This window comes from Ailuropoda melanoleuca, chromosome 15 (genome assembly GCF_002007445.2).
Source record: "Ailuropoda melanoleuca isolate Jingjing chromosome 15, ASM200744v2, whole genome shotgun sequence".
NCBI classification, from domain to species: domain Eukaryota; kingdom Metazoa; phylum Chordata; class Mammalia; order Carnivora; family Ursidae; genus Ailuropoda; species Ailuropoda melanoleuca.
The window spans coordinates 24,682,021-24,703,356 of NC_048232.1; the positions used below are offsets into that span (position 1 = coordinate 24,682,021).

Genomic DNA, 21,336 nt, shown 5'->3' on the forward strand with positions numbered 1-21,336 from the left:
GGTAACATAGTCAATAATAACTTGGTTTTTATTATTGCAGCTGATTAACTGCTTCCTGATGTCTTTTGTGTCTACCCTACATTGTATTATCTCTCTTACTTTTGATGTGGTCCCTACACATTTGTGCTCCTTCTTTTTGTTCATCCTTGGTGATCTGGCCAGACATCTTTCCTTGGTTCTCTAAATTGCCTTTCAGAACTTTGCACAGTTCTGCTTCGCCAATTTGGCGGGCTGTTCCCTGTCCTGCACTTCCCATATAGTTTGTTCACCTGCCAAAATTGTTTGTTTAAAGAGCATCCAGCTCTTCTGGACTCCTTTCTTCCCATCAGGTCTTTTTTTTTTTTTTCCTTGTCAGTGCCCTACACTTGTTGAAATTTGCTTTCCCAGAACTGATTACTTTTCCCTCATCAGCTTCTTTCCTTTTCCTTAGGAAAGGAATTTTTTTTTATTACTTTCACAGAAGTTTCAATTCCCTTTTAGGTCTTTATTAACTCTGCCATTATTGAAAATTGAATTAAAAAGGATTTTTGCCTTATGATGCATTTTTTAACAAATAATTATCTCCAGTGTATTTTAAATCTATTTCACAGTTTGTGGTTGACCCATTTTCTACAGCAAATATCAGGGAAGTTAGAAACCTGTCTGATCACCACATTGGGATATTAGGATTCCTGTCCTCGTATAATTCTGTGAGGGGTAAAATAAAGCAGATGTAAATATGTGTTTATATTGTTTGCTTATCTTAAAGTCACTCTAGTAACACATCTCAAAAATTAAAAATTAAATTATTACTATAATACCAGGAGCCAAAGCAATGACTTTTATTTTTTACACATCTTCTCCCCTGCCTCCCCCCACCTATACCCCATACACACACACTCACACACTGACATTATTTCTATGTGTTCTTGGGGGGAAAAACCCAGCTGTTTAAGAGGTGGTTGCAAAATTCTTCTGAGGGGAGAGAAATGTCTTTTTAGTAAAAACAATTTAAGGATCATTTTGATTGTGGAAAGATAGTCCTTAGGATTTGTCCTGGATGGGTTCAGAGTGAGGCAAAGAAAATTAAATGGCTCTATATAAGAGAAATAAGAAAATTGTAAGTTATCTGCTAAAGTAGCTATAATTATTCCCTACCCCATCCCTGGCCTGCCACATGCATACCTCTTTGCCACGTTGACTTTGCCCCTCACTCTGTCTAGTGGAGACCCACGACTTGCTTTGAATGCAGCAGAAGAGATGGTGTAGTAGTTTTTTCTAGGGTTCAAGAACCCTTGTGTACATGTGCTTGTGCTCTTAGACCCCAGCCCAACCTCCATGTGAACAAACACTGGCTAGCTTGCTGGAGGATGAGAGATTGCATGGCAGATTCAAGTCAGCCCATTTGTCCCAGCTGAGGCCCTAGACATATGAAAGCCCAGCTACTACAAGCAAAACTAACCTCCCTCTGACAGCAGAGGCATGAGGGTGCCAGCTGAGTCTAGTCCTAATTGCTGACCAGAAGAATCAGTACCTAAATAAATGGTTGTTCAGAATGGTTTGTTAAACAACAAAAGCTAATTGATATGGAAATATTTAAATCTCTGAGGATAGCGTCACGGGAAGAGGTGCTAGGAATGGGGAGAGCCTATGGAAAAGGAAAATCGGTGGTGAGGAAGAAAGAGTCTGACAGAGCAGACGACGTCAGTGAGAGGTTGACTGTGAGAATGGCTGGGAAGCAGAGCTGAGGTTGGTATTACAGAGTAAGCTTTCTTTGGTCCTGCCCTAACCCCAGAATCTTCCGCAAACGACTCCTACTCATGTTTGCCTTGGATGAGTGGTATTTTTCAGAATCAAAGAAAATGGGTTGTGTTTCATATCTGTGATCATAAGGGTATGAAGGGAGGAAGGAAAGGGGAGTATTTGTCAGAAGTGAGACTTGGGTGAACTGAACGTGTAGAGGAACCAAGCAATGACTAGAATCATGCAGTAACTCGGAAAGATATGTCACACCCAAGAATTCCTGGAAATATTAAAAGTGTTGAGGTTTTTTTGCTCTATGTAGGACCAAGCCAATTTTATCTAATTAGGGCATAAGATCACCCCCACAAACCAGAGAACTTTCAGCCACCAGGATCCATCAAGCTATAGGCAGTTTCTGTCTGCCATATATAATGTGTCTTTTCATTTGTTTCAAAAGCATAAGGTGGCTGCCAAAAACATTGTATGGCACACCAGTTCAGCTCTGGCATTGGTAAGAAGTCATTTGCATTTAATACATCAACCACTGTAAAAAGCCAGGCAACAGCAAAACAAGTGCAAAGTTAAAACTGAATTCCTGGATATATTTGAGGTAAAGGGAACAATGCAGGCAAGATACAGAAGCAGGACAGTCCAGCATATTTGGGGAAGACAAACAGTTTAGTTTGGCTGAGTATAGTGGGCAGTTGTTTGAAATACCATATGATGTATTTTTCCTCCCTATTATTTCCAGAGTCGGGTTTTTTTTTACTTGTTTGTTCGGTCAGTTGGTTGTTTTGAAAACCCTGCAGCCTTCCCTCCATTAAACGAAGAAGCTGAAGATAATTTTTTACAGGGAAAGGGAGACTGAACACTATCCAGAACAAAGTCCTTGTTCAGCTTTGAGTTTCAAACTAGGTTTTTAAAATAAAGTCTGTAGATAAATAACAGTCTCAAAAAATTAGACTTTCAAATACTCTGCAGTGCTAGAAAGTCAAAAGACTGGTGGCTTTGGTGCAGTGACTGGGACGGGGTCTGAGAGGGACTTCTGGGGTCCTGGTGATGCCCATTCATTGAACTGTGTGGTCTTGATCTTATATGGATGTGTTTGCTCCGAGAATATTCACTGAGCTATACACTAATATTTGTATAAATAAATAACTGAATGAATAACCAATAGGAAAAAATGGAGTTTCAAGCAGTAGAAGAATGTTTTCTCAAACTTCTTGGAGCAGAGTTTTTATTTAAAGAACCAAAGTTTGGAGAGGTGACCTCAGAAAGATGAAGAATACCATTAGAAAAAGTGCCTGCCCCACAGAGGAGAATGAAACGCTTCTACTTTGGGAGGGGATGCCTGGGAATGCAAGGAAGAGAAGGGGAAGAGGTTGCCCATGAGCGCTTGGCCCACTTGGGATTTTGAGGGAAACAAAAAATATTAGAGATAGCCTGGGTGGGAGCAAGGCTCAGAGATGTTCCAGTGTCAGCAGAGCACTCTAGACGAAGACGCCCCAGCACACCTGGCTGGAGGGGACGTCAGGGCAGCCTCACAAGACCCCCTCCCAGCTCTATGGTGCTGGGAAAGTCGCCAGCACATCCCAGCCCTCCAGGAGGGCCCAGCAGTCTCAGAAGAGGCCAGATGCCAAAAGAGGCTGGGGGTCCTCAAGAGAAGCTGCTGAGATGGTGGGCTCTTGACTAGGATCCATGAAGGACTCCAGGCATCAGCACAGTTGCCAGCACAACACCCCATACCCCAACCACACGTCAGCCACCAACACAAGATGCCCAGCAACCATGACAGCCCCAACTCCCTGCAGTGTGATAAGGAGGCAGACTGATGATGAGACAAACAGGGCGACATAACTTACCAGGAGGTTTCTTACCTGGCACCTCCCAGGAATCCCTCTGCCTACAAGGTGACAATGAGGGAGGGAGATTTGAAAGTGGGGGAACACTCAAGAAGGGGGCAAACCCTGAAAGATGGAGGAGCTATTCTAAATCAAGAGAGGCTGGACACTTAATTGGCAGAGTCAAGTTTTTCAACCATCAGTAGAAAGACATGTAAAAAATCGAAGGAAGTTACATAAATTTTTGCAGATCTGAGTCAACATATGTGGATTTTTTTTTTTTTTTTTTTTGGTACCAGAGTAATATGGAATATATTTGAAAGAGAATAGTGGGAGAGAAGACTGGAGAGGTAGGTTGAAATTAGAACATTAAAGTATTCTTTAAAGGAAGGGAAATCAAAAACATTTATGTCAGTTTCCCTGGTCTCTGAACAGAAGTGCCAGGACTATATCTAATAATCTAAGAATTTATTTAGAAGGTTATTTTTAAGAAGGTTTTCTCCTAGAGGACATTTTGCTAAGTGAAATAAGTCAGTCACAGAAGGACAAATGCTGAATGATTCCACTTCGATGAGGTTTTCCATGACTATTCTAAAACAGTCAAACTCATAGAAGCAGAAAAACCAATAGTAGTTGCCAGGAGCTGCGGCTGGGAGGGAATGGGGAGATGGTCAATGGATATAAAGTTTCAGGTATACTACATGAATAAGATCTAGAAACTGCTGTACAACATACTGCCTATAGTTAATAATACTATAAAGCACAATTCAAATTTGTTAAGAGGGTAGGTCTCATGTTAAGTGTTCTTACCACACACAAACACACATGCACGCACGCACAACACAAGAAAACTTTGGAAGACATTAGGTATGTGTCTTACCTTGACTGTGGTGCTGGTATCATGAGTGTTCGCATATGTCCAAATTCATCAAATGGTACACATTAAATATGTGGAATTATTTTGCATATTAATTAAAACTCAGTAGAGTTGTTTTTTTAAAAAAAGAATAAATTGAGGATTTTCCAATGCTCACAAGGGATTCCTCATTCCTTCTTTGGAACATCAGTCTTCTGCCCAAAGGGCATAAATAGAAATGTGCTTTCTCAGGAAATTATTAACAGTATTATCCCAAAACGAAAATCTCACACAGCTACAGTCCAGGGCAGGCCCGTCTGAGCTCCGCTGGGCTCACAAGCAGAATTTGGAGAGCTCTGAGAAGATGGACTGCAAATCTTGGCACGACCACATCTGTCTTGCACATTTCTCTGAGGCATTCATTGGCAGAGAAGAAAAGACTCTCCTTTACACCTTCAAGTTTATTGTTTTAGCTCATAATTAGTTCGGATTAAGAGAATAACCCAAATAAACTGACCTCAGAGATTACAGCGTGTTAGCTTGTCTTCTGTTTTAAATCGGCCTCAGCAGATGTTTATTGCTTCAACAAGATGGTGTAATGAAGATGATCCCTTTATGTTTTACACCTTGCAAGTGAAGGTTGGGAACAGCCACCAAAGCTTTAAAAAGTGACACATTTCCTTCAAGTCAAAACCTGGGTCTAACTATGAGATCTCCCGATGTGTGCACAACACGCCAGCACAATGAGGTTTAGTTGGTGCTACCACTGCCCTGCAGCGGAGGGGCATAAAGCGGGAGGGGAAGAGTGTGGAGAAGCAGATAGCGGCATTTGCAAGCAGTCAGGAAACCGGTCTGGCTTTACACGACTATTTGTTTCTAAGTTTGGACTGCGTCCACAATGCAAATTGCACAAATTCTCCCACCGAAGAAAGCGTTCTGATAGCTCCAGCACAAACTTTTCAGAGGCCTTCAGCCTCCTTTTCTCTCTGAAAGTACAGTATTGTACACGGTGGTTGCAGAAAAGACACATTTGCCCTTTAGCACAACCTAAACATCACGCAGTGGAACTTATGAGAGTTATGCTCATTTTTTTAGGCCATTTTGGTACTATTAGTGGCACAGTTGCAAGGCCTTACTGTTTTTCCAAAAGTATGACTATACGTTCTTAAATGCCTAATTTGCACTCACTGAATCACACACTGGGAGAACTTGGCTCATTCAGAATTTAAAATATACTGAACCTACTGAAGCAGCTTGAGGGGATTCTTTGTCTATGAGTCAGTGACCATGAAGCTGTTGGAATGTTTAGGGAACAGAGGTCCTTCTAGAGAGATGGTGTGAGTGTACCTCTAGTCCACCACTCTGCTGGTAAGGATGCCTCAAACCACCTTTTCTAATTATAGATTTGAATAGTTAGGTCTTAAAAATCACTGTATCTAATTCAGCAATTCCACTCCTGCATCTATACCCAAAAGAACTCAAAGGAAGGACTTGAACATGTATTTGTACACGCATGTTCAGAGCAGTAGCCAAATGATGGGAATGACCCGAGTGCCCATCAGTGGGTGAATGGTTAAACAAATGTGGTATACACATACAATGAAATAGTATTCATCCATGAAATGGAAGGCAATTCTGACACATGCTACAACATGGATAAACCTTGAAGACACGCTGAGTGAAATACACCAGACACAGCAGACCAAATACTGTATGATTCCACCTATATGATGTTCGTAGAGCTGTCAAATTCATAGAGACAGAAAGTAGAATGGCGGTTCCCAGGGACTGGGGCAGGGGAGGAGAACGAGGAATTACTGTTTAATGGGGGCAGAGTTTCGGTTTGAGGTTCTGGAGATGGATGGTGGTGATGGTTACACAACAATGTGAACGAACTTAATGCCACTGAACTATGCATCGAAAATGGCCACACTGGTACATTTTATGTCATGTACATTTTAGCACTATAAAAAACATTAAAAAAATAACTGTACCAAGGGCGTCTGGGTGGCTCAGTCGGTTAAGCATCTGCCTTTGGCTCAAGTCATGAACCCAGGGTGCTGGGATTGAATCCTGCATTGGGTTCCCTGCTCAGCAGGGAGTCTGCTTCTCCCTCTCCCTCTGCCCCTCTGTCCCCCATCCCCACATGCTCTCTCTGAAATAAATAAAAATCTTTAAAAAAATAACTGTACCCCAAATATAATGCTGACTATAGCCTTCTAGATAAATTGCATTGAAATTCATACAAATTTGAATTTAAAAAGTCATCATGCCAGTAGAAAGAGCATGAGTCTCAGAGATCTGTCAGGAGGGAAAAAAGCATTCAGACAAGATGGCTGATGATCTGACATAACCCAAAGAAATAATGAAAACTCATATCAATTAAAGCAACAGTATTGATGAAAGAAACCTCTTACCCTAACCAAGTGGATAGACTAAGACTTATCCAACATGGTACCCTCTGGCTCTATGGGACTAGTGAACCGTTGAATTGTGGCTGGTCTGAATTGAACTGTGCCGTAAGTGTAAAATACACATTGACCGCAAAGATTTAGTGAAAAAGAAAATGTAATGTATCGATAATTTTTATATTGATTAAATGTTTAAATGAGAATATCTTGGATGCATTGGGTTAAACATCAAATTTAATTTCACCTGTTTTAATACTTTCTAATAGGGCTACTAGAAATTTTATTTTATTTATGTTTCTATGTATTTGTTACTTTTTAAAAAAGTTTAGGTATTTACTTATTTAAGTAATCACTACACCCTGTGTGAGGCATGAATTCACCACCCTGAGATCAAGAGTGACATGCTCTTCTGACTGAGCCAGCCAGGCACCCCTGCATTTGTTGCTTTTTAATTGAGATATAATTGACATACATTTATTAGACTCAGGTGTACAACATAATGATTCAATATTTGTATAAATTGTGAAATGATCACCTCAATAAGTCTGGTTAACATTTCACCACACATGGTTCCAACAATTTTTTCTTGTGATGAGAACTTTTAATATCTTCTCTCTTAGCAACTTTCAAATATAAAACACAGTATTTTTAACTATAGTTACTATGTTGTACTTACATCCGTATGACTTATTTATTTTGTAACTGAAAGTGTGCTTTTTGACTCCCTTCACCCATTTGACCCACATCCTACCCTCCGCTTATAGAAACCACCAGTCTGTTCTCTATCTATGAGCGTGGGTTTTTGTTGTTGTTTAGAGTCCACATATAAGTGAAAGCATATGGTAGCTGTCTTTGTCCATCTGTCTTGCTTCACTTAGTGTGATGCCCTCAAGGTCCATCCATATTGTCACAAATGGCAAGATTTCACTGTTTTTTATGGCTGAATAGTATTCCATTACACACACACACACACACACACACACACACACACCATTTTCTTTATCCGTTCATCCAACAATGGACAACTTAGGTTGCTTCCATAGCTTGGCTATTATAAATAATGCTGAAATGAACATGGGGTTGTATTTATCTTTTTGAATTAGTGTTTTTGCTTTCTTCAGATAAATACTCAGAAGTGGGATTGCTGGATCATGTGATAGTTCTAATTGTTTGAGAAAACTCCACATACTTATCCAGTTTTTATTTCCACCAAACAGCACATGAGGGTTCTCTTCACAGTCTCATCAATATGTGTTATCTTTTTGATACTAGCTGTTCTGATAGGTGTGAGCTGATATCTCATTGTGGTTTTGATTTCATGTGCCTGATGGTTAGTGATGTTGAGCAGAAACATTTAAAATACAGAGTGGCTTGTCTTTCATTTCTGTGGGTCAGCACTGCTCTAGAGGTGTACCAGGGCGCTTCCTGGTATAACAGAATAGAGGTAGAGTTCATTTCATGGTTGTGGATTCATTCTCTAATGTATGAGACCAGCATTATTTGTTACTTTTTTTTTTTTAAAGATTTTATTTATTCGACAGAGATAGAGACAGCCAGCGAGAGAGGGAACACAAGGCAGGGGGAGTGGGAGAGGAAGAAGCAGGCTCATTGCAGAAGAGCCTGATGTGGGGCTCGATCCCATAACGCCGGGATCACGCCCTGAGCCAAAGGCAGACGCTTAACCGCTGTGCCACCCAGGCGCCCCTATTTGTTACTTTTAAGACTTTTTCGTTCTGCCAATTTTTTCTCATGCTTGTTACTTTCTATTCCTTTTTTTTTGTTTTAATTTAAATTCAATTAATTAACATATAATGTATTATTCGTTTCAGAGGTAGAGGTCAGTGATTCATCAGTCTTATATAATACCTAATACTCATTATATCACATGCCCTCCTTAATGTCCATCACCCAGTTACCCCAACCCTCCACTCCCCTCCCCTCCTGCAACCCTGTTTTTTCCTATGATTAAGAGTCTCTCATGGTTTGTCTCCCTTTCTGATTTTGTCTTGTATTATCTTTTCCTGTCTATTCCTATTCCCTAGTCTTGGCCCTCTGCAGCTTTAAACTGGATCCCATATAACAAATATTTATTGGTTTCATTTCCTCTCCTATAATCTATTCACTATACCCCTACCAGATTAACTTTTAGGAAACCCTAGATATTTTTTTCTGTGCTCAAAACCAGTGACTACAGTCTGGGGAGTTTGCAGATTCTGGGTTTCCCAAAGATTCTGCATCACTAGGCAGTCTGGGTGGGGCCCAGACTTTGCATTGTAACAGGTACCCCAGACTGTTTTAAGCAGGAGGTCTGAGGGACAAATGGCCTGTAGGATTAAGCTCAGATTCCTCAAAGTAATTTTCAAGACTCTTTTTACCTTCATGATCTGGTTAGTCCAATCTGTCTGGGAGAGAATGGGAAGAATCTATACCTGGAGAACCTCTGGAAGAAAATAGGCTTCTGTCCTGAGCAGCTTTAATACTTGCCTAATTAAAGGCAGTGATTTGGCCCTAAAGATGTCACCAAAGCTGCTATTCTATGACCTTACACTTACCATTATGATAATCTACATCTTCAGCATACTTTTTTCTTTTTTTAATTTTTATTATGTTAGTCACCATACAGTACTTCATTAGTTTTTGATGTAGTGTTCCATGAGTTATTGTTTGTGTATAACACCCAGTGCTCCTTGTAATATGTGCCCTCCTTAATACCCATCACTGGGCTAATCCATCCCCCCATTCCCCTTCCTGCTGAAACCCTCAGTTTGTTTCCCAGAGTCCATAATCTCTCATGGTTCATCTCCCTCTCTGATTTCCCTCCTTCATTTCCCCCTTCCTTCTCCTAATATCCTCCATGCTATTCCTTATATTCCACATATAAGTGAAACCATATGATAACTGTCTTTCTCCACTTATTTCACTTAGCATAATCACCTCCAATTCCATCCATGTCGATGCAAATGGTGGGCATTCATCCTTTCTGATGGCTGAGTAATATTCCTTTGTATATATGGACCACATCTTCTTCATCCATTGGTCTGTTGAAGGGCATCTCAGCTCCTTCCACCGTTTGGCTATTGTGGACATTGCTGCTATGAACACTGGGGTGCACGTGCTCCTTCTTTTCACTACATCAGTATCTTTGGGGTAAATACCCAGTAGTGCAATTGCTGGGTCATAGGGTAGCTCTATTTTTAACTTTTTCGGAAACCTCCACACTGTTTTTGACAAGTTCTTTATAGATCTTGGATACCAGCCCTTTATCTGTAGTGTCATTTGCAAATATCTTCTCCCATTCTTTGGGTTGCCTCTTTATTTTGTTGACTGCTTCCTCTGCTGTGCAGAAGCTTTTTATCTTAACGAAGTCCCAAAAGTTCATTTTTGCTTTTGTTTCCCTTGTCTTCAGAGATGTGTCTTGAAGGAAGATGCTGTGGCTGATGTCAAAGAGGTTATTGCCTATGTTCTCCTCTAGGATTTTGATGGATTCCTTTCTGACATTGAGGTCTTTCATCCATTCAGAGTTTATCTTTGTGTATGGTGTAAGAGAATGAGTTTCATTCTTTGTATATAGCTGTCCAATTTTCTCAGCACCATTTATTGAAGAGACTGTCTTTTTTCCATTGGATATTTTTTCCTGCTTTGTCCAAGATCTATAAAGAACTTGTCAAGCTCAACACCCAAAAAACAAATAAGTCAAAAAATGGGCAGAAGACATGAACAGACACTTCTCCAAAGAAGACATACAAATAGCTAACAGACACATGAAAAAATGCTCAACATCATTAGCCACCAGGGAAATTCAAATCAAAACCACATTGAGATACCACCTTACACCAGTTAGAATGGCAAAAATTAACAAGACAGGAAACAACAAATGTTGGAAAGGATGTGGAGAAAAGGGAATCCTCTTACACTGTTGGTGGGAATACAAGTTGGTACAGCCACTTTGGAAATCAGCGTAACTTTTCTAAGCTTCTATCTGAATTTGAGGAAGTCAACCTCTTCACTACTGCATTTTGTAGTGCTGCTGTCATAATATGAATCTACACAGACCAAGATAGTTTTGACATGTGCCCTTTTGCACGAATTATTTTTTTGGTTTTCTGTTGATGCCATTGTCAGGATTTAATCAAATAAGCTCTCATTCTAATAGATAAAGATTATGATATTGCAGACTTATGAACTGTATGTGGTTCACAAAATCATTTTGATTTTTCTGCATATTTGCTGTTATAGACTGTCTCATAAAAATTCACATGTTGATGCCCTTAACCTCCAATCTCAAAATTTAGGGATAACCTTTTAAGGAGGTAATTAAGGTTAAATGAGGTCAGAAGGGTGGGGCCCAATTCCATTGAATTAGGGTCCTTATATGAAGAGGAAGAGACACCAGAGACTGGTCTCTCTTTGCATGCACACAGAGGAAAGGCCATATGAGGATACAGCAAGAATCATCTGTCTGCCAGCCAGAAAGAAAGGCCTCATCAGAAACCAACCTCTAGCAGCTTGATCTTGGACTTCTAGCCTCTAGAACTGTGAGAAAATCAATGTCTGCTATTTAAGCTACTGTGGTATTCTGTTATGGCAGCCCTAGCAGACTGATATAATAGCCAATGTTTAAATTTGGGAAGTTGCCTGTAAAAATCTGAATTTCTCTTGAGAAGTTGTAAGATTTAGCAAAAACTGGCTGCAGATGACTGGTAATTTGCACTCTCTAGTTCTCCAGTTTCCACCAGTCCCTTTGTCTTCCAGATGTGCAGGCTGAAGGTCAGTTGCCAATTGTGTTGCTCTTATTTTATTTTATTTTTTATTGTTTTAATTTTAATTCCAGTGTTGTTAACATACAGTGTTATGTTAGTTTCAGGTGTACAATATGGTGACTCAACATTTCTACACATCACCTGGTGCTCATCATGACAGGTGCACTCCTTAATGCCCATCACCTATGTCCCCATCCCCCCACCCACTTCATGTCAATATTTCAAAAACAACAACGTATCTAGCTGTTTCCACTCATTTATGTTACTTGTCTAGCCCTTGTGAACACTTAGGTTTATAATTCCTAATGTAACATATCTACCGAGAAAGGTCAGTTTTCTTTCCAAGTGAAAAAGGATTTGCATTTAACTATCCACACTCTTTATCTGAACTCCATTTTTTGATATATAGTCATTCTCTATGAGCAAGCCAACCAGCTATAGATTAAGCCTATATGAACCATATGATATACGCTAATATACCTTTCAATCAAAATAAATTGGGACATAAATCTAAACTAATGACAAATCTTAACTCTGAACATCATGAGCCAATTATGTAATTTGCAAAGGATGTCTTTTTATCAACTAATAAATCAGGGCGGTATGAACTGAAGAAAGAAAATCTCCTTTTGGTCTTGACAGATGCAAATAAAGAATAAATTATTTTTACTTGAAAATTTGAAAATAATGGAGTATAAGGATTCCATCTGTTACATGATTTCAAGTCAGCCATGACAGTTGTGCATCGAAAACATATTGAAATATTAACTTTATATCTTGCATTTATAGAAATTAAAGCATAACTTTTTAAGAGGCAGAAAATGTAATAACCATTTGTCAAAATGGGAACAGAAGCTGGAGACATAGAGATTTGAATGCAGAGAAAAAAGGAAAATAATTGCTAGAGGGCAAGGACATTAATCTAACAATTAGAGCATAAAAGAGAAGCGCACAAAAGGGGAGATGAGAAGTCTATGATGGTCTCCTGTATTTACTTATTGGCGGGCATAATTTTGTTGGGACTGTATTTCTATTAGATTTATACAAAGTCTATTAGTAAATTATAGTATTGTTTGTCTTAGGTATCTATAATGGAGTAAGCGAATGGATCAAAATCTTTCTTTTTAAAACGTTTTATGAAGCAATCTATCAATGACCTTTTGAGTTATTTCATTTGTCTCCTTCCTATGTGCTTGGGAATTAGAATTCATCTGCTTAATTTACAAAAACCAAATCAGAAAATGTTCAGAATTTACTGCGGGCCACCCCAGTGTGTTTCAGTTATACGGTACTGTTAATTAGCTATAGTTGAAAGCTATTGCAAATGTGCATTTTGCAGATGAAAAATATTTTGATAGTGGTATAGATGTTGAAGCTACAATTCTTGTTTCATAAACAAACAAACAAACCCTGCTGATTTATTTTATCTACAGGTTGTGTATCCCATTTGTTAACTGAGGATTTCTCTTTTAAAGTTAGCATTAGGAAGAATGTCTGCCTTAGAAGTTTCTAAATAATAAAAAAGTAAAATTCATTGGGAGTGTTTTTGTTGAAAAAAAGTAATTCATGTTCATTGTGAACAGATTAGAAAACACAGATGAGCAAAGAGAAAACAAAGATCATTCTTATTGTACCATTCAGATATAATCATTTGTTTAATCACAGTTTGGTGTATTTAAGTTGTGTCTTCTTTCATTGTGACTAGCTACATGCATATAATTTTCTAAAACTGTACCCTCCCCCCCCGTGTATATACTGCTTCAGAACCTGCTATTCAATTTAACAATATTTTATGGAAGGCTTTCTATGTCATTAGCTAGCATTCTACAACATGTTTTCATTGTGTGGTTGGACCATAATTGAATTAACCAAATTTTTCCCTAACATTTGTACCATTATAAACAATGATGTGGTAAATACTCTTGTAGAATAACTCTGGACACCATCCAAAAGACACACAAAATTATACAGCTTTTGGTGTGTATTGCCAAATTGCTCTTGCAGAATGATTGTGCCCATTTAGATAGACCCTAATATGATATGAGAGTATCTATTTTGCCAATTCTTCTGTATTTTAAGTAAGATCACAAGTAGGAAGTACATAATACCGTGCCTGCATATATTAGCATTATGTACAATTTGGTTCTCTTTCTACTCCAGTCTCATTAAGGGACAGAATTCTACCTTCTACATCTGGGTACATGAGAAAGTGTTTTTTGGGTGGGCATTTAGTGTATTTGAGACAGTGAGATTCTTAAATAAGTGGGTTTCCTTATTTTTCACTGAATTATAGGAATAAACATAGCCTATTCCATTCCCAAGTCTTCCATGGAATGAAATTAAACATCTTGAATTATTTGGACTGTGAAATTAACTTTTAAACCTAATCTCATTAGGTCAAAGAAAAAAGAAAAGATTTACTCGATCTCGTTTACTGGTTTATCAAAAACTGAGATTCTCATTTTCCTAAATGGAAATAAATTTTCTGAGTATTTTGGATCATAGTCTCTTAATTCCATGCAAATGCCTTAGAGAGGCATAACGATAATACCCAAATCTATCAAAATAATAGGATTTGCAATGCCATCCCCTAAGAAAATCAACCTTCTGTTTACTGTGAGAACCTAGGAAAGTTTTAAAAAGAAACAAGTTATTTTTAGTGCAAGTCATCCTGATAGTAGCAAAAGAACTTTCACCATGAACAGCAGAATGATCACGGCAAGGATTTCTAAAAGGAAGCCTACAAACTGAAGACAGTGGAAGATCAAAGAATATCTACTTAAAATTCCTTCCACCTTAAACTCCTTTCAAACTGAAACAGCCAGCTATCACCAAGAGTATATTGGATTCCCAGGATGTCCTGAGGAAGAATAAAACCTAAAAAAGAACTGTTGCTGAAAACTTATAAGGAATTTAGGTTGCCAGCTTTAAATAGCAGAAAATAAATTAAACACACAAAATCTTATCAAAAACTAATGAAAAAAAAAAAAAGACGAGTGCTATTGTACTGTGTAGTAGCAAAGAGATGGTGTAGCTGTCCCCATGCTTGTTCTGTGATAGCTCTGGGTCGTTTCACTGTCTTTTTTTTTTTTTTTTTTAGATTTAATTAGCCAACATATAGTACATCATTAGTTTCAGATGTAGTGTTCATTGATTCATCAGTTGCATATAACACCCTGTGCTCATCGCATCACATGCCCTCCTTAATACTTTCACTGTCTTTGACATTTTTTTAGTGAGATCAGAGTTTTCTGTGATGTCGTTTCACTCACACACACACACACACAGCGCCAAAAATTGACCCTTAACTTCAGGTTCTCCTTTGTAGTACCTAAAAATACAATCTTTCTGGAGTTTAAGAATTTAAAAAAAAATTCCATGTCGATTTCCTTGATCTGTTTCCAAGTGCTAAGCTTCTTTTCAAATGGCACTGTTGCTTTTCTTTTATGCATTTATTAACCATAAAAAACGAAAACCCCAGCTCCTTTCTATGAAGCGTATTTTAAAGGAAGAGTCCTTCACTTCTAATTACTCTTCCAAACCTTTCTGTGCTGCTGTTTTCTACCTGCTACTTCCCATGGCTCTAGGACCCCCTAATTCCAAGAATATCTTGAAATCTTTAGACAGTGGTAAAAGCTTCCTTTAATAAAAATATAACAATAATGTTTGTTCATTTTCGATAGCTGTCATAATCCATGATTTTTTAAAAAAGATTTTATTTATTTATGTGACAGAGAGACAGCCAGCGAGAGAGGGAACACAGCAGGGGGAGTGGGAGAGAAAGAAGCAGGCTCCCAGCGGAGGAGCCCGATGTGGGACTCGATCCCAGAACGCCGAGATCATGCCCTGAGCCGAAGGCAGACGCTTAACGACTGCGCCACCCAGGCGCCCCATAATCCATGATTTCTAAGATGTATTTTTAATGTTCATGAACCACAGCAAAACAGTATAACTTTAACATTAGAAATATGTTGAAAGTAAAGGATTTACACTATTATTTAAATTCAGTTCTTAGTTAGCATTAATACGATTGCCTTGTTCCTATTATCTTTTTTATAACCTCTTCTGAAAAGCAGAGAAGATGAATTGATGTTTTACAAAACCTTAAAATCCTCAGAAACATCTTATCTTTTTATCAGAGAATCTATCACTGTTATAATTTTCATCTTGTACTGGCTTTTCATTTCACACAAATTATTTACATTTAATTCAATTAAGTTTATGATCTTCTCGAAATTATGACATAGACAGTACTTAATATTTTTTAATAAAACCGCCTAGCCTGCTCTTCAAAGAATTAAGCGAGATTGTCAGTTTATGGAGCTGATGCATACAAAGCTATTTTCCTGGCTAGTACTGGATGCTTGGGACAGTTAGTTCCCAAACATTTTAGCACACCGAGGTTGCATATGCGATTCTTTTAAGTGGCCTCTAATGTTTCCATAACCTGATAAAATGCTATTAATCTTTTGTGGCCACTTTTAAAAAAAGTACTTTGTGTGCTAAAAGCGAGTTCAGAAATTCAAAGGAATTTTATGTGAAGTAATATTATCCTTACAGCAGCATAAATTAATTCTCCAATAAAAGTGTTGGTCAGTCCTGTGAGGGAAATAAAATATATAATTGTTTGTGCTTTGTAAGTCTAAAAGTAAAAATCCCACTCATTGCTTATGTTTTTGTGATTTGCCTTATGTGGTACAGTGACAGTCACACATTATCTTCTCCGGTGTTTGATAGTATTTAGGAGAAATCTGGAATGACCTCAGGATGATCTCTCTAGGTCCCACTGCTTGACTCTAAATTCTATTTAATAACAGTTCGTGAAATCAGCACGTCTCCTTAGAGCTCTCCCGTGGGTTGCAAGTGATCAAACAGACAAAACCATAATGACAGGGCAGTGAGATAGGTTTAACAGAAGGGGAATTCTAAAGACATGCAGGAATGACTGTTGAACTGCACACCGGGAAGGCCAAATCTTTTATTAAAATCATCACAAATACAAAAGTATCCCTGAAATAGATATATGTACTCTATACATATGTTCTCAAGTTCTTGGAAAATTATCATAAATTTATTGGCTTTACATTTCATTACCTGGCATATCCCTAAAATATTAAATAGAACACAAATATCTATGCAATTTGTGGATGAATAGCACCTTTGCATTTTTAATTCCTGTGTTTTCATCCAGACATTTATCTGTTTGTAAAGCATTTGCTAAAAAATCCTTCTTGATATAGGCTTCCTGGCCTTGGGACTGACATGTTCCGTGTCGTGCAAAGTTTGGTAGCTGGTAATGTCTGTTCACATTTCAAGTGTACCTTGCCTTTTCTGTAGCAAGAGCCAGTCTCCGTATGTTGGATATACAACCAGCTGCGGCTTCCTGGAGGTCCTGGTCAGGGGACCCAACCATATCCAGCAGAAGCTATCACATGTAAAAGAAGATGACAAAAAGGGAAACAAGTATAAATTAATTAATTAAATTAATCTCAAGGCGTAAAGTTGGGCTTTGAAAACAGTTTTCAATATTAAATGTTTTAAAAAGTCACCAAAAAAGAAAAGTACAAGAAATTCCTTTTAGGCAAATGAAAATATAAATGGTACTTAACCAGACGCAGGGATTTCTCATGAAATGCTTAACTTTTTATTTTCTGGAGCTGAGCTAAACCTGCTTCTCCCTCCTTTCTTTGGTCATCTAACTGCTCTGGATTCTGCTTTGAAATTTATCTTGCATTCTTTCTGGCTTTTCTGCCTCCAGGCCAAGCCAACAGCATAGACTATTAGCGTGCCCCCTTTAGATTTAATTTCTCTGTATTCCAACCCACTTGATCATGTCACAACCTAATTATGTCAATCCCCTAACTGCATTGACTCCCAGTGCTAAATAACTACAGCCCAGTCTATTAACTTGTCCTTTAAAGGATTTTTGTGCTCTGGTCTCAGTTTACCTTTCTAACCATTCGTCTTTCGCTTGCTCTATCGTGTAATCCAAGGTCACACACTTCCCCATTTCTTTTGCCTTCATTGATGCCATCGCTCTTCCTAAAAGGTTCTCTCATCCTCTTCCTAAAAGGTTCTCTCATCCTCTTCTCTGACTTTCTAAATTTCATCCATCTTTCATGACCTAGTTAACTTTTCCACAAAGCCTCCATTGATTTCCATCAAATAAGATGCTATTTCTCCCTTATCACAGCTCTCATAGCAGTTTACTCAAATGCTTATTACTATCCTTATATCATATCTCCTCTTTTGTTTTTATTTTTTTAAGTTTTGTTTTTTATTTAGTGAAGTAATCTCTACATCCAACGTGGGGCTCAAACTCATGACCCTGAGATCAAGAGTTACATGCTCTTCCAACTGAGCCAGCCAGGCGCCCCTGTATCTTCCCTTTTAAACAGATATTTGGATTAATGTTTTCTGTCCTTCTTTAGATTGTAAACTCTGAAGCTTATAATACTATATCGTGCCTAGTACATAGTAGATGCCAAATAAATGTCAAACAAATGAATCAGAACTTTAAAAATCTATCAATTATGATTCCAATGAGTAGTTCTGACAAAGGATTTGAAAATTTAATTTGATTCGTATATTTTCTACACAGTAGCATTTGGGAACAAATGTTGATTGTGACAGAAAAGAAGGATGACTTGACAACCAAAGAGATGTTATAAAGAGAAATGTTGTGAAACATCTTAAGTATGGTGGGCTGAGGGGTTGGGCTTTTAATCCATAGGTAATAAAAAGAAGTTATTTAAGCACTTTAATCAGGAGAGTGGCATGGTCATGTTTGTATTTTAGAAAGATAACTTACACGGCACTGTGCAGAATATGGACTGTAGAGAAAAGATACTGAAGGCTCCTTGAAGTCCTTCAGGCCAGAGGTGATGAGAGTTGAACACAGCAGGACCCAGGCATAGTGTGGCCAGAATGAATTCAAGGGACATTTTGGGGGGTTAAACCATTCAACAGATAGCCCAAGGAGAGCTGGTTATCCAAATAGAAGAAAATAAAGACGGAATCTCCCATTATACATATATGATTTGGTAAATCATATAATCCCTTGATGATTTTAAAAAATTATTAATGATTTCCCTTTACATAATGTATTTTCTCCTTCCTTCATTCAAGTAGATGATGATTCAAAAGAATTCATGAATTCCCTCGATTCCACTGTTTTATAAATATAGCATTAAACTCTTCCAACAGCCTAAATCACTTTAATAGACAATATTTATTACTATATTAATTTTTTTATTACATGTTGTTATAATGAATAATGTCAGTTACCTGTAGGCTTTTCTGGGCCCTGGATGAGGGAGGGCCTGATTGCTACATGAAAGACTTGATTTCCACAAGCAAATGGGATGTATAGATAATCTACTGTCCGAGTTCTCTGTATATGTTGGAGGAACATAGATTGCCCGCTCTAACAAGCCCAGCTAATGCCTATCTCACAAGGCCAGCCTGTCTTGCTTTTGCGCTGGTCCTTGGTCTCTCCTCCAGTAGATTCTGTTGTTGATATTTTTTAAATCTAGGAAGAGGTGAACTAGAGTTCTAGCTGTGAACCCAGACTATCTAAGCAGGGAACTAGACACTTGCCTTATGCAGTTCAGCTGCTTTCTAGAAAAGGCAAACAGTCGTCAGGCAGCTGGTTTTTGAGGTCATAGCTCCTTGGATTTGTATCCTGACTCTTTCACTTACTGGGTGGGTTACTGAACCTCTAAACCCTATCTTCTCATAAGTTTAAGGGGATCACCTGCCTCTGAGGCTTCTTGTGAAGATGAGTGAGATAATAGAGACCTTGAGAAAATGTTTGAACACCTATATTCACAGCTTCTTCCTGTCTACATCCTTTGCTCTTTCCGGCTCTCCTCTTCCCATTTAAGTCTGACTGTTCCCTGAGCCTTGCATGGATCCAAGCATGCAGTGTGTGAGAGGAAAAACTGAAGAAGCACAGGCGGGGAGAATTCACACCAGACAAGGCGGAGGATTCCTTGTGGGAGAGAAAGAAACAACATGTGGGGAAGGAAAGGAGGAAGGTGGAGAGAAGGAAGAGCTTCCACCCTGTTTTGAATATAGAGTTTGGAAAAGTTGGAATAGGGGGCTTATTTTAGGAGCAACTTTAGGGTGAGACAGATGTACTGAGTATAAAAAAAGATAAGAGGATTTTAAAGAAGTTTAACAGTGCTGTTTTCAAGAAAGAGTGCAACTAGGATTAAAATCACTTTCAATTGCTACTTGGTCGCCAGGCCTATGCGTCTGACTGCATTTCCATGTCAGGACTGGACCACGAGGCAGCTTGGCTTCATACAGGTTATGCATTTGAATCACATAAACCCATGCTCAGTACAAAGTAAGAGCCCCATAAGTGGTATTCATTATCATGGTGATTATTTTGCCAGTTCTGAAGTCTGGTTCTGGCTTCTATTCCCTGGAGCCCAGCCCTGGTTAGTTTGGGAGGAATGAGGAAGCAGGAATTTTGGCCCTAAGGTCAGTCTAGCCCTGTCAGCACTTTCTGCAGTCCCCACCTCATCTCTGGTTGACCCCTATGGGCACCAAAGGCCCAGGCTTCACTTGGCATCAGCTGTTGCCACCACGCCTTGCATGGCTCCCTTGGAAAGCAGCCCTTTGGCCTGATACCTGCCCAAACCGAACTTGCATTTTGTCCATTCTCCCTCAGATATTGTTTTTGCTTTGTGGTTCCCCCCTCCTCTGGCTTTCCAAGTCAGTTGCATTTATTCCCCAACCCTTGATGCCAGTTATATAATTTCCTATTACATAAACTAATGAACTGTGAGTGTGAAATGTACTAGTCATAACGTTTGGCAGGCTGTTGGCATCTCGGTAGAGAGCCTGCAGTGTGTTGGCTATACCAGGAGTCAGCGAGATAAAGGTTGCAGAGGGGAGGATCTGCTGTGCATTCATTCACATGCTTTACGGTAGAATATAATGTCAAATCAATGCAGGACCCTTTTTATGACTCTACTCTGTAAATGACTTTTTCTAGGACCTGAGTAACTTCTAGACCTGAATGCATTAAGAGGACTACTACTCTTTGGGGAATTAATTTAGCCTCAGTTTCTTGCATTAACCACAAGGTTTCATTCTTTATCACATATGGTGGTTAGTAAATGTTTAATCTAAAAGCTCCACCAGTGGAACCCAGCAGTCCAGTATCTTAAAGGCCCAAAGTAGAGGCAAGGGTGAAATTTTTAAAAAATAAATAAAATGAGAAAAGGATGGCTTAGAACAGTACCTGTGGTAGGCAGTGAGAGTTACTTCCTTAAATGTACCTGGAGTGACTCACTGGCACTGGGCCTGTAGGTTACCTAACATTTGTACAATGTGAAATGATTTTATTAGCTACCAAGCTTACTATGTGCCAGGCACAGTGATTTATTATTCACTAGTTAATTAATCCTGCTCTACCTATTTTCCTTAGCCAGGAACATTCTCAATCAAGGGTATAGTGTTGGAAGTGTAGAACTTTCTGTGTGCTCAGGGTATGAATGGCTTGATATTTGAGAAGCACTCCTGAGACTCTCTTTTGGTGATGCTGCTGTCTGAGTTTATTGGTTTTCCTTCATTTCATTTACTGCTGTCAGTCAATGTTACTCATTGCTTTGTTAATACACCCAGAGGCTGTTTGCGAATGCTGCTTTACAAATTGAAAAAGGATGTGCTACTTGCCCAAACCACTATCTGAACAACATGTACGATATATGTGTCTTGGTTTTGAATCGGAC

At 38.7% G+C, this 21,336-nt stretch overlaps 1 protein-coding gene and 1 long non-coding RNA gene across 11 annotated transcripts in view; both read right to left on the reverse strand.

The window, feature by feature from the left end:
• Nucleotides 1–5,244, reverse strand: part of LOC105239595 — a 48,192-nt gene extending 42,948 nt beyond the window's left edge. For all 8 annotated transcript variants that reach the window (XR_858470.3, XR_858472.3, XR_004620791.1 and 5 more), the window contains exon 1: nucleotides 4,444–5,244. This is a non-coding gene — a long non-coding RNA (uncharacterized LOC105239595). The remainder of the gene's footprint in view (nucleotides 1–4,443) is intronic.
• Nucleotides 5,245–16,558: 11,314 nt separating this feature from the next.
• Nucleotides 16,559–21,336, reverse strand: part of ARMC4 (armadillo repeat containing 4) — a 182,709-nt gene continuing 177,931 nt past the window's right edge. For all 3 annotated transcript variants that reach the window (XM_034643994.1, XM_034643993.1, XM_034643995.1), the window contains one exon: nucleotides 16,559–17,015. In XM_034643994.1, coding sequence (XP_034499885.1) covers nucleotides 16,902–17,015 — 114 coding nt within the window. In that variant the 3' untranslated portion in view covers nucleotides 16,559–16,901. The remainder of the gene's footprint in view (nucleotides 17,016–21,336) is intronic.